This window comes from Simochromis diagramma, unplaced genomic scaffold (genome assembly GCF_900408965.1).
Source record: "Simochromis diagramma unplaced genomic scaffold, fSimDia1.1 OVJJ01000348.1, whole genome shotgun sequence".
NCBI classification, from domain to species: Eukaryota; Metazoa; Chordata; class Actinopteri; order Cichliformes; family Cichlidae; genus Simochromis; species Simochromis diagramma.
The window spans coordinates 2,106,937-2,118,913 of NW_024386755.1; the positions used below are offsets into that span (position 1 = coordinate 2,106,937).

Sequence of the window (11,977 nt, forward strand, 5' to 3'; positions counted from 1 at the left end):
TGACAAAGCGAAAAAAACAAGAAAAGCTCCACTGAATGTCAGACAGCCCAGTCAGTGGAGGATAGCCAGAACTGAAATCAAACGCAGCAAAGCAGTGGATTTATGAATGAAACTGCAAGCACTGCACACACACACGCACACACAGATTTATAATAGACAAGATTTGACAGGCAGCCAAAAATAAATAGAGATCATAGTGCACGCTGGTTGACGGCACTGTCTCTCTCTCTCTCTTTCTCTCTCTCTCTCTCTCTCTCTCTCACACACACACACACACACACACACACACACACACACACACACCTCACACACCTCCGCAGTCCCTCTGTCACCCCGCCCGTCTCTGGCTTTGGCGGAGTCCGTATGTGAGTCATCGGTGGACTTTTAACTGTCTCCGTCCCTCTGTGCTGCAGCAGAGACACAATGACAGCAGCCATTCAACACTTTCTGTTGGTAAACACACTATAAGCGCACTATATAATCAGCGCAGGCACACGGTAACTCATACATTCTGATTTCATTTAGTCCCTATCATTTAGGATTTTAACGGTGAATGGACCCTCAAAAGGTGAGTTAGTGTAAACAGCTTGGTCTTCCTCCTCCACCACATCTGAACAACAACAATAAGGTTTCTCAGAGGAAACTGAATTTCAAACACCGCCTGAGTCGCGCTCTGTGATACCCCGGGCAGCCCTATAAATACGGGGCTTTATGCATCTCTATTATAAGCTGTGATGATGGCTGCACGAACTAATTTCAGTCCGTATTTAGAGACAGAAGCACTTTTGTTTGGCTGCCTCAAATGAAATACCCGCGTGCGCGTGCTGGGCGTTTTTAATGTAAGTGAACTCGTGCGCGTGGGTGTGTTGCGTATCTCCTGGCTCTCTGACGCACGAGTCAGGTGGTTCCTCTAATAGCGCGAGGAGCTTTCCGCGGTCCTGAAATCCAGACTCGCACCGCGAGGCAGAGAGATGCTCAGCTCACTCCCGACCCTCGGCAGAAACTGAACTCCAGAGGTGAGCTATCTGTTGTTTGTGCTCATGCCGTCTAACGCACGCGCTTTTCTCTTTTCTCGCCGCGAACAGAGAGCGGGCTTTTCAGTCGTTTAAAAAGAGCTTCGCTTTTTTGCCAACCTGATGCGCCGCTACAGATGTTGAGGAGCAGAGGTTGTGTTGGTCGCAGAGTGTCTTTGTTCTCGCGCCGCTCCAGGTTATTTTCGGAGCCTCTGTGGCTTTTAAGAGTAACTTTTAGTGCTGCAAATGTAAACATTAGTCTAACCATAATATTTGCTGAAGTTCGAGCAAGTTAAATGTAGCTTTGAAGAACCGATGGAGACGTAAATATGGTGCTTGTGATGCCGTAGCACTTCTGGTCTTTTCTCGTGTTCTTATTATTCTCTGTTATTCTCTATGTCCTTATTATTTCTCTCACTGAGACACAATTCTTGTCTTAGTGAGAGAAATGAAATGGAAGAAATAAAATTATTCTGTAAGTATGATTTAATGAACGCTGACATTTATGTGCGGACTTAAAAGTTCGAAAAATAAAAAGGTCAGAAAATGCAAAAAAAATTGTTGTTCAGAGGTTTTCGGGCTAAAGGAGAGATTCCATGGGAACATCAGCCCTACCGGGTTACCTTGACAACAAGGGCCGTGACTCACGGAGAGCAGCAATTCGATGTCTAATGAGATTTTAGACGGGAGCTGGAAGGCGCTGCTGTTCCCGCTGCTGTTCCGCTGCTGGCGAACAGGCGGCACATTCCAGTGTGATCTCCAAATATCAGCGAGGGAAAACAAACAGTGTCTGACCTGCACAGTGATTTACACTCAGAGTCACGGCTACTACGTATTTTTACTTTGTAAAAAATATATTAACATACACTTCAAATGTGTCAGGTTAATAAAATAAAATAAACAATTCAATCTTCTGTCTGTCTTCAGGATTTTTTGTTAATTTAAAAAATGGTATGGAGTATGAAGTGCAGTATTTGTTTCCCAAATTCAGTAGAATACAGTCTGAAATAGGAGTGAATGAGGCCGAAATCTTTAAATCTGTAAGTACTTCTGTAAATGTAGTCTACTAAGGGTGGGGGTAGATGACATTTAGGAGGGCAATCATATTTAGTGGGAGCCCCACCACCGCTCCCACACCCTCCCTGATTCTAACTACAGCAGAGCAGAGCGGATGTAAAAGGCTAGCAGTAATTTAATAGTTTCTTCCCTGACATTTCACATTTATTCCAAGGTGTTTGACCTGGTTTCCATCAGAGCACCAGTCATCCCTGTCACAGACAAACAAATGGACTCAGTGTCGCCAAAGATGTCACTGTGGTTTGCGCTGTTATCATCAAAGCAGACATTTAAATTGACAATGACAGCAGAAGGCATTTTAGAAATGCCAGAGCGGTAACCACTGAGAACCTGTTAGGTATAACCGTGTAAAGGTCAGAGCTGACATGTGCTTCTTTTGTCTTTCATCTACAGGCGTCACCATGCCGTCACTCCCTGAGACCTCTGCCACAGGCAAACCTTTCCTTGTCTGTTTTGCCAACCTCCTCTTGCTCCTTCTCTTCCTCAGTTCCTCCAGCATTCATGGGGCTTCACTGAGGGCGCATAGACTTCGTGGAAGTGAATCAGAGAGTAGGAATGTCCACCAGGTTCCTAACGCAGATATGCTGAAAGCCTTGGAGTACATTGAGAGCCTCCGTCAAAGAACCAATGTGGACCCTCCTCTCACTCCAGTTGCCGATGCTGGCCACATGGATGATGCTGAGAAGCTGCGTGCCATGGTGAGGCTTGCTTCCAACCCTACACAGAGCAAAGATGAGGAAGAGGAGGACGAGGAAGGAAGGGAGGATAAGAGTGAAGAGCTGCTGCAGGCTGTGCTCAGCACGCTCCAGCAGACGGAGGCCTCCAAGCCTGCTCTGCTTCGTCCCAGCGCAGAGAGGACAGACATGAAGCACAGGGTGTACGTGCAGCAGAAACAACAGAGCATCACGCCTCACAAGAAGCTGCCCTTAATGTTTGAGGATGAGGAGGAAGGTGAGGGGGATGAGGAAGAGGACGAGGAGGGGCTGGAGCATGACAGCCCATACAAACGTACCAATGAGAATGTGGAGGAGAAGTACACACCTCAGAACCTAGCCACGCTGCAGTCTGTTTTTGATGAACTTGACAAGCTGACCAGCCCAAAGACCACACATAAGCGCTTAGATGAGGAGGACAACATGGAGAAGGATGATGTAGATGAAGATCTGTTTAATGCGAGGAATGCAGCGTATGACGATATAGGAGGGGATCTGACAGACTGGGGTCCACTAGAAGGACGGGAAGAGGAAGACGAGCAGGAGGAGAGGCAGAACAAATATGAGGCTTACAGAGGGCTCGATTACATCGACAACAATGACGAAGGGGCTGATGCGGATGAAGAAGAGGAGGAGGAGGATGGTGAAGGGTACCCCGTTAAAAGGTCAAAAGATCTGGATGATGCAGGAAATCTGGTGGACTACTACCTCCTGAAGGTGCTGGAGAAAACGGAAGAGGAAGAGCAGAAAAGAGAGCTAGAGGAGGAAGAGGAAAGAGAGAGGGCGGTGAGGATGGTGGCTCAGAGTCAGTACAGAGATAACATAGATCCACGGGTCATCTACAAACTCATTCAGATCTCCCAAAAATACCAGATCCCACCCGAAGACCTGTTGGACATGCTGAAAACAGGAGACTTGACGAATCAGGACAAGTCGCAAAAGAACAATGGTTTAGCCAGAGGAGAAACTACGCTCTCTAAGATATCCTCAAAGAAGATAAACACCATTCCTCAGGAAAAATTCTACAACAGACGGCTGCCTTATCCGCAAAAGACCCCAGAGGAGCTAAGAACGGAAGAGATCCTTAAAATCCTGGGGCTGGGAGCTGCGGAGAATCCCATCAGGAAGCAGAAGCACCACAGAGGCTCACTGTCACGACTTCACAGTCAGCCTACGGGAGTGTTTGGGGAATCCACTCCCACGCAAAGGCGCCTTCCCAGCACTTTCAAAGATGACTACGATGACACCGTGGATGAGGATGAACTGGCAGCATATCTAGCTGCTCAGATGCTGGCACAGTACCCCAAACCTGCGTACAGGAACAACAAGGCGAGTCAAAAGCGGGAGGAAGCTGGCCAGAGCGCAACAGGCTCTTTTGAAAAGGTCATGGAGGAATATTTTGATCAAATGGATTCAGATAATAGCCCAAAGGAAAAGAAACTGTCTGAGGGTGACGAGAGGGGCAGTAACGCTCAAATGCAAGGCTTAGAGAATGAGGCAATGATGAAACTGCTGAGCTATCTGAACCCAGAAACTGAGGAAAGCGATGCCAAAACTGCCCCGGGAATATAAATCAGGCTGTAGATATATATACATAATTCTCTATTGTTTTGGTGGAAGGAAGAAAAATAAAGTATTTTGAAGAATAAAACATGCAGTCAACTTTAGTTATTCTGTAGGTTTACAAACGTTCCTGTTTATTAGCAGAAATGTAAGTGTTCGGACATTCTCTTGATGTTTTTCTTTTTGTTTTTTTCCAGATGACTTGGTTGCTCAAACAACACTTAATGAGTACACGTGTCTCACCAGCCTTACATTTCAACGCACACACAATCAAAACCAGTGTTGGATCCTTTAGATTCACTTGTGTTTTTTTTGGTAATTCTTTCTTAAATGTGGTCATATGTGACATAGCTGAGGTAAATAAAGCATTGACTTTATTTTTTTCCTTACTGTCTAGTGTTTCTCCATTTGCTCACCACCACACAAAGCATCGGTCTTAACATATAATAAAGTCACAAAACAACTAATACTAAGTGAAAAAGGTGATATTGGCTCATTTCAGTCACTTACCTGTCACGAAACCCTGAGATTAATAAATATGAGCCTTCAAAGGCACTTACAGATGCAAACATCATTACTATTCTTCACACCTGAGTCAAAATATCACCAGGTTTGTGGTTGTTGTATGACCACAGCACTACCCTGAAAGAGTCTTTACTGCCAAGCGATAAACATCTCGCTTCATGCTTTCAAATGTGAACCATCCGCCGTCCTCTCTTGGCTCAGTAGGCAGGTTTGCTCATGTATTCTTCCATCGTCTGTGGTGACATAAGAGCCACAAGAATGAATTTTCAAAGAGTCAGGGCAAAGCTTGCACTAGCTAAATGTTTGACAAAAGCTTAATATACCTCTTGGAGTGTGTCGGCCTCCTCCATAGACATACCCACGGCCAGTTTGGAGGTTTCTAAGATCTCTCCTCCCATGAGGAATTCATCCAGGATGAAGTAAGCCTTCTCGAAGTTGAAAATAATGTCCAGCTCACACACCTGAAAAAGAACGACACAGCATGCATCAGATCAGAGAAATGAATACATCTCGTAACACTTCACTGAATAGTTGTTTTACCATAAACAATCAAACGATAATAATGTTAATGAATCATTTGCAATCAGCTTAAATCATTAGGGTGTGTAAAAAAAATAACTCTGTGAATTACATACTGTTGTACACAATAACTATTATGGAATATGGAATGTACATTTTAAATATTACAAAAACAATTTGATAAAAACTTAAAATTTCATAGGTGGGTGATCATTTTGCTCTCATCTGTATGCACTCCTGAAAAAATGTGTTATGAACATCAGCTGTGACTGTAAGCATTTAGATAATGTTGATACATGTTTTACAAACCAACTCTTTACCGATCAATAAACATCTATGTCTCTCAAACTACAAACTCAAGTTTAATTAACTATCAGTTTATTTTTTAAATGATACTTATTTAGTTATTTAAGTGTTATTAAATGGATGAAACCACCAATTAAATTTCATTAAATTTTAGAAAGAAATTGCAAATATATGAAAGAAAGAAAGAATTACAAGGAAAAATAAATACATATATGCAGACTTTTATATATTGTTGTCAAGTCAGTTTGTTTCCCAAACAAATTAACCTCCCAGTGTTTTGCATTGAGAACGCAAACCACTCGTTCTCATTGGCTGGTTTTTGTAAATAAGAAGGTTCAGCTGATTTCTAAGTCTAGTCAAATCAGGAGTGCTTCAAAGTGTTTTGAAGCAGCGACAGATTACAGACACTAGAGGGAGTCTGACAAGCTTGAGCAAGGGAGTTTTTACTGTCCTCACCATGAAAAAAAACCCCACATTGCACTGTTTCACCTAAAAAGGCACCCACAGTGACTCTGTGTACTTGATTTTTAGACTAAGCTCCTTTAACCTAATCAAGGGGTCTGAACTGAAGTTGATAGAAGTACATAAAGTGCACTCAACTTCCATTCAACATATCTGTATCTATGTGCAGAAGTTGAACACAGGCTGTGAGCCAGGGCCTGCCACCTGACATCACCCAATGTATAAAAAAGCTGAACCAATTTAGCCTGAGTGAGAAAAAATGCCAGTAGTCAGGGTGTCCAACAATCACATACTTGAGTCCATACACGGTGGCTGTATCTTTTCAATATTTGAGAAGAATTTTGAGAGGCTTGCATAACTCCCAGTATAACACTGGTGACTTAGGTCAACCTGTGCAGAGCTGTTATTAGCCAAAATAATTGAGAACATCTTAGCAGAGGTGCATCTTGGCATCCAACTCTACTTACGTTTCCAAAGTATTTATCCAGCAACTCAACATATCTGTGCAGCACCTCGAGGGCAAGCAGCTCATTATCCTTGTCCTCCAGACCAGCACAGAAGTACAGGCTGGCATACCTGCAGTGGAGGAAGAGAAAAGCTTATTGTGATCATTTTTACAATGTTGTCATAAAACAAGAATGCAATACAATATGGTGAAATATAAAAATACATATATATATGTTAAGTCTAATTGTTGAATGTGTCATTGTGTTTCTTAAATTTGTAAGGTCTTAGTTCGGGGGCGTAGCTGGGCTTGTGGAAACACAGACCCAACAATATATATATGTATATGTATCTAATAGATCTCCAATTTGTGCATGTAAATGGAGAGTCCTCTTCACACACTGAGGTTAATTATGGAGTTCCACAGGGTTCAGTGCTAGGACCAATTCTGTTTACAGTATACATGCAGTATCATTAGAAGACATAGCATACATTTTCACTGCTATGCAGATGACACCCAGCTCTATCTGTCCATGATCCCAGATAACACACACCAATTAGTTAAAATGCAGGAATGTCTTAAAGACATAAAGACCTGGAAGGCCGCTAACTTTCTGCTTCTTAATTCAGAAAAAACTGAGGTTATTGTACTCGGCCCTGAAAAGCTTAGAAATATGGTATCTAACCAGATTCTTACCCTGGATGGCATTACCTTGGCCTCCAGTAACGCTGTGAGGAACCTTGGAGTCATTTTTGACCAGGATATGTCCTTCAACGCACATATTAAACAAATATGTAAGACTGCTGTCTTCCATTTGCGCAACATCTCTAAAATTAGAAATATCCTGTCTCAGAGTGACGCTGAAAAACTAGTTCATGCTTTTATTACTTCCAGGCTGGACGACTGTAATTCATTATTATCAGGATGTCCAAAAAACTCACTGAAAAGCCTTCAGCTAATCCAAAATGCTGCAGCAAGAGTCCTGACAGGGACTAGAAAGAGAGAGCAGATTTCTCCTGTTTTGGCTTCCCTTCATTGGCTTCCTGTTAAATCCAGAATTGAATTCAAAATCCTGCTCCTCACATACAAGGTCTTAAATAATCAGGCCCCATCTTATCTTAATGACCTTGTAGTACCATATCACCCTGTTAGAGCACTTCGCTCTCGCTCTGCAGGCCTACTTGTTGTTCCTAGAGTATTTAAAAGTAGAATGGGAGAGAGAGCCTTCAGTTTTCAGGCCCCTCTTCTGTGGAACCAGCTTCCAGTTTGGATTCAGGAGACAGACACTATCTCTACTTTTAAGATTAGGCTTAAAACTTTCCTTTTTGCTAAAGCATATAGTTAGGGCTGGACCAGGTGACCCTGAATCCTCCCTTAGTTATGCTGCAATAGACGTAGGCTGCCGGGGGATTCCCATGATGCATTGAGTTTTTCCTTTCCAGTCACCTTTCTCACTCACTATGTATTAATAGACCTCTCTGCATCGAATCATATCTGTTATTAACCTCTGTCTCTCTTCCACAGCATGTCTTTTATCCTGTCTTCCTTCTCTCACCCCAACCGGTTGCAGCAGATGGCCGCCCCTCCCTGAGCCTGGTTCTCCCGGAGGTTTCTTCCTGTTAAAAGGGAGTTTTTCCTTCCCACTGTCGCCAAAGTGCTTGCTCATAGGGGGTCATATGATTGTTGGGTTTTTCTCTGTATCTATGAAGCGCCTTGAGGCGACTTTTGTTGTGATTTGGCGCTATATAAATAAAATTGAATTGAATTGAATATGTATATATGTATTTAAGCTTGGTTCCTCTACCAGAGGCCTGGGAGTTTGTGGGTCCTGTGCAGTGTATGAAGCAACTTCTTTTAGAAGACAACTGACCAGTAAGGTGCTTCATGGACACGTGTTAGTTTATTTCCTTGTTGTTTCTTCACCAGTGAATAAGGTAAAAGAGTTGGTTCCAAGATAAATTTGCATTTGGGAACTTTGGCTGCGAAGCCATGACATGCAATCAAATAATCTCTCAAGATGCAAGTGAAACATGTCATCATTGGACAGCAAAAACAAACAAGTCCATCAGAGAGACAGCAGAAGCACTTTAAGTGTTGAAATGAGCAACCTCAAGAAGAAAAAAGTGCATAGGTAAGCATAGCAACAGAACTGCAGCCGATGATCACAACATTCTTTCTAAGTAAAGAAAGTATACTCTCCATAAGGAATAAATTATCAAAGTGTGACACAAAGACCACAAAAGTTGCAACCATTCATCAGTCTTGATAGGCCAGAAACTGCAAAAAAAACCCAAGAGCTACATCTCAGACTATACAGGCATTTAACTTTAAATATCAAAGTTCAGGTCAATGCAATGAGAAAGATACTAGAAAGAACAAGTATGTTTTATTTGGAAGGTTTTTTAGGAGAAAGCCTCTTCTCTCTAAAAAGAACATGGCAGCACAACTTAGGTTTGCAAAGTTCTGCCTGGACAAATCACAACACTTGTCAAACAATGTCCTTTTGACAGACGAGACTGGAGTGGCGATATATGGCTGTAATGCACAGGGGTGGGGTTTGGGGGTGGTGCACACTAGAGACCTGTTCAAGGTGTATCCTGCCTCTTACCCTATGGTAGTTTAGATGAGCTTATATGATTCAGATAAGCAGTGGGTGGTTGTAGCTCAGGGGTTGAGCAGGTTATTGGGCCAAAATCCTCCTCAACAATGTGTGACACTAATAAAGCCACACAGAAAGCCATTATTTCAAATTATTGCTGCTACAGGCGACAGAGAGAGAGAGAATCTGCATAGTGTTTGTTAAGTAAATAATGACGTGTAATGTGCCTTGATATGTAAAATCTTAGAAGTGAAAGAGGGTGTGCTTTCAACATCAGTGTGACTGGTTGCATCTTTCCAGGACAGAAATCATATCAAACAAAAGAAAGGTGAAGAACCTCCAAATAAATACAGCATGTGTAGATGTTTTAACAGCTCTTGTCCGTTCTTTTCCATAACTACTGGATCTATTGTGAATTTCTCAACATTTACCATAAAGCCCAGTCTCAATAGAAATGTGGCATTAAAGGCATCATATAGAAAAAATCTTTCCTTATTGGACTGTGTTCCCCACCTGTAATCTAGGTCATCTGTGATCTGTGTGTTTATCTAGATCTTGACGTTATCTGCTGATAACAAGTGTGTTGGCTCTGTGTGCAATTTTGAAGTATGAGCAAAGGCAACATGCACGTTAACCATTAAGCAATAAAGAGCCGTGTGTTGTGCCGCCACCTCTTGTAAACTATCTTGAGGTCCCTCCATTGGAGAAAGTTGCAGGAACGTGGCGGACGAGCCAACACTAGCATCATCATGTCCCGGATCACCTTCTTTTTCTCCCGGTCTGTTAATGGCGTGAACCATTTCTGCAGTCGCAGCTTCCCCTGTCGACTGAACAGCAACAGAAAGCGCATCTGAAGGTAAAGCGGATGGAAGAGCAGAAAACAGTGACTTTGGTTTAGTCATTTTTAGCCCTGCAAACACATTGCTTGTAGCTAAAAAGTGGTTAATGTGTAGCTTTTCAGAGAAACACAAACATAGAGCGAAGCAGTGAACGGTAATACCTGCCTTTGCATGTGGCTGTGCCAAACCGCAATTACATTTGCCAACTAGACATGTGTAAAGATCACTAGGGAGACATAACACCTCTAAATCACCTTTGAGTGCAATAACACAGTAAATATAGTGGTTGTGTTGTGCAACAGCAATTAATGAAAGCTCTTTGCCCTGGGGTGTAGCTGCACAAAGCATTGCTTCTACCTGCAACAAGGTGACTATGAGAACGTGTGGAGTAAAAATAGCCATGTGTGGAACAATACTTGCTGAATCAGACACTTTTTAACCCTGATGCAATTATTTTCTATGCTGTGTAAATACCAAAGAAACTCAAGCACCACAGATTTGCATTCATTTACTTGTCTGACTGGATCTGGGCTTTACCCAAAGTCTAGTTATCCTAACATGAGGAGGAGAGGGCTCACACAATTTTTTCTCCTCTAATTTCCACTTCTTAAAAACGTTTGGGCCATGCCTACCGATTTCATGACCTCTGAACGAGGAAGTTCTTGCTATTAACTGATTATACAGCTATAATATACAAATCCAAACAACCTACAATCTGCTGATCTCAGGTTAAAAAAGAAACGAAGCAAACAACACACACAAACAATAATTTGGATACACTGAGCCAATAATTTGATGCATTTCATTGCCTATAAGCGGATAGAGCCACCTCAGTACATCCAGTTATGGGCACAGGTTACTTACCATTTTGTAAGCCGCCCAAATGAAACCCTGTAGCCCTGTAATTAAGCCCTGTAATCGCAGAATCCCAGTACTCTCACTTACTGCAGGATCGTGTGCACTCTCAAGTGTAGCGACATTGTTCATCTACCCAGAAATCCTTGCCGCTCCCACCTTCTTCCAGCCAAGAGCCGCGCCCTGCTACTCTGCAGCTGCTGATTGGCTGCAGAGGAGGCGCACTCAGACAGGTGAGCAGGCAGAGGGCTGCAGGTGGGGTATACAGTACACTTCAGCCTGGTGGGAAATGTAAGCTGCAGCCTCTGTTACATACTGCAACAGTGTCAAGCAAAGTTTGGGGTCACTCAATCACAAATATAAGAGAAAAGCTAAAACTATGGCTTCTGTTTCAGTTTCAGTTTATTTTCCTTTTAAATCAGCATTTTAACTTATAGCTAAATGCCATAGTTCTTTGTTTCTGTAGCAGGCTGTCAGTTGGGGTTTTTTGTCAGACTTTTGTCTCATAATTGTTGTGTATTTTTTTCTCCTTAGTATCAACTAATGTAACTCCTCAGTATTATTAACTTATCAGACGTTTTTCCCCTTTAAACACGGCTACCTTAAACCTAACTGTAAATTGAAAGAACTAGCTTTTTTTTGGGCTAGCTATCAGTTAGCGGAATTCATGATGACTGCTTGGTAACCTATGTCTTTGTGGGTTTTTTTTTTAATTGTATATTTCTATTTTATATTTTCGTGTATATTTACAATTTCTTTAAGCATCACCGTCTTCTATTACCCCAATAGATCACTTCACTCTGGAGGTGATCTATTAATCTTTTAAATGCTTCCCATTTAAAAGCAAAGTGGGAAACAGAGCCTTCAGCTTTCAGAGCTCTCTGTTGTGGTACCAGCTCCCAATTTGGATTTGTGACACAGACATCCTCTCTACTTTTAAGATTAGGCTTAAAACTGTCATTTTTGATAAATCTTGTAGTTAGTTTTTTTTTTTCTTTTAATTTGTAGTTTTTCTTACCACTGTTGCCAAGTGCTTGAGCACAGGGGGTCCTCCGACTGTT

At 42.3% G+C, this 11,977-nt stretch overlaps 2 protein-coding genes across 2 annotated transcripts; one reads left to right on the top strand and one right to left on the bottom strand.

Moving 5' to 3' along the window:
• The first annotated feature begins 904 nt into the window (after nt 1-904).
• On the top strand, nt 905-4,747 carry scg2a (secretogranin II a). Its single transcript, XM_040025027.1, has 2 exons — nt 905-1,016; nt 2,484-4,747. The coding sequence occupies exon 2, from the start codon at nt 2,492-2,494 to the stop codon at nt 4,373-4,375; it is 1,884 nt and encodes a 627-aa protein (XP_039880961.1). The 5' UTR covers nt 905-1,016; nt 2,484-2,491; the 3' UTR covers nt 4,376-4,747.
• ap1s3a (adaptor related protein complex 1 subunit sigma 3a) lies at nt 4,509-11,607 on the bottom strand. Its single transcript, XM_040025055.1, has 5 exons — nt 10,926-11,607; nt 9,894-10,072; nt 6,646-6,754; nt 5,215-5,352; nt 4,509-5,124 (listed from the first exon to the last, which is right to left on the bottom strand). The coding sequence occupies exons 1-5, from the start codon at nt 11,046-11,048 to the stop codon at nt 5,089-5,091; spliced, it is 585 nt and encodes a 194-aa protein (XP_039880989.1). The 5' UTR covers nt 11,049-11,607; the 3' UTR covers nt 4,509-5,088.
• Nucleotides 11,608-11,977: the final 370 nt, after the last annotated feature.

Excerpts from the sequence above, each read along its gene's own strand:
- scg2a (XM_040025027.1), top strand. The coding sequence starts at position 2,492 with ATGCCGTCACTCCCTGAGACCTCTGCCACAGGCAAACCTTTCCTTGTC.
- ap1s3a (XM_040025055.1), bottom strand. The coding sequence starts at position 11,048 with ATGAACAATGTCGCTACACTTGAGAGTGCACACGATCCTGCAGTAAGT. Across the intron at positions 10,073-10,925 it reads TTTGGGCGGCTTACAAAATG|ATGCGCTTTCTGTTGCTGTT; the intron begins GTAAGTAACCTG and ends CTTTACCTTCAG. Across the intron at positions 6,755-9,893 it reads CTCAAGATAGTTTACAAGAG|GTATGCCAGCCTGTACTTCT; the intron begins GTGGCGGCACAA and ends CCTCCACTGCAG.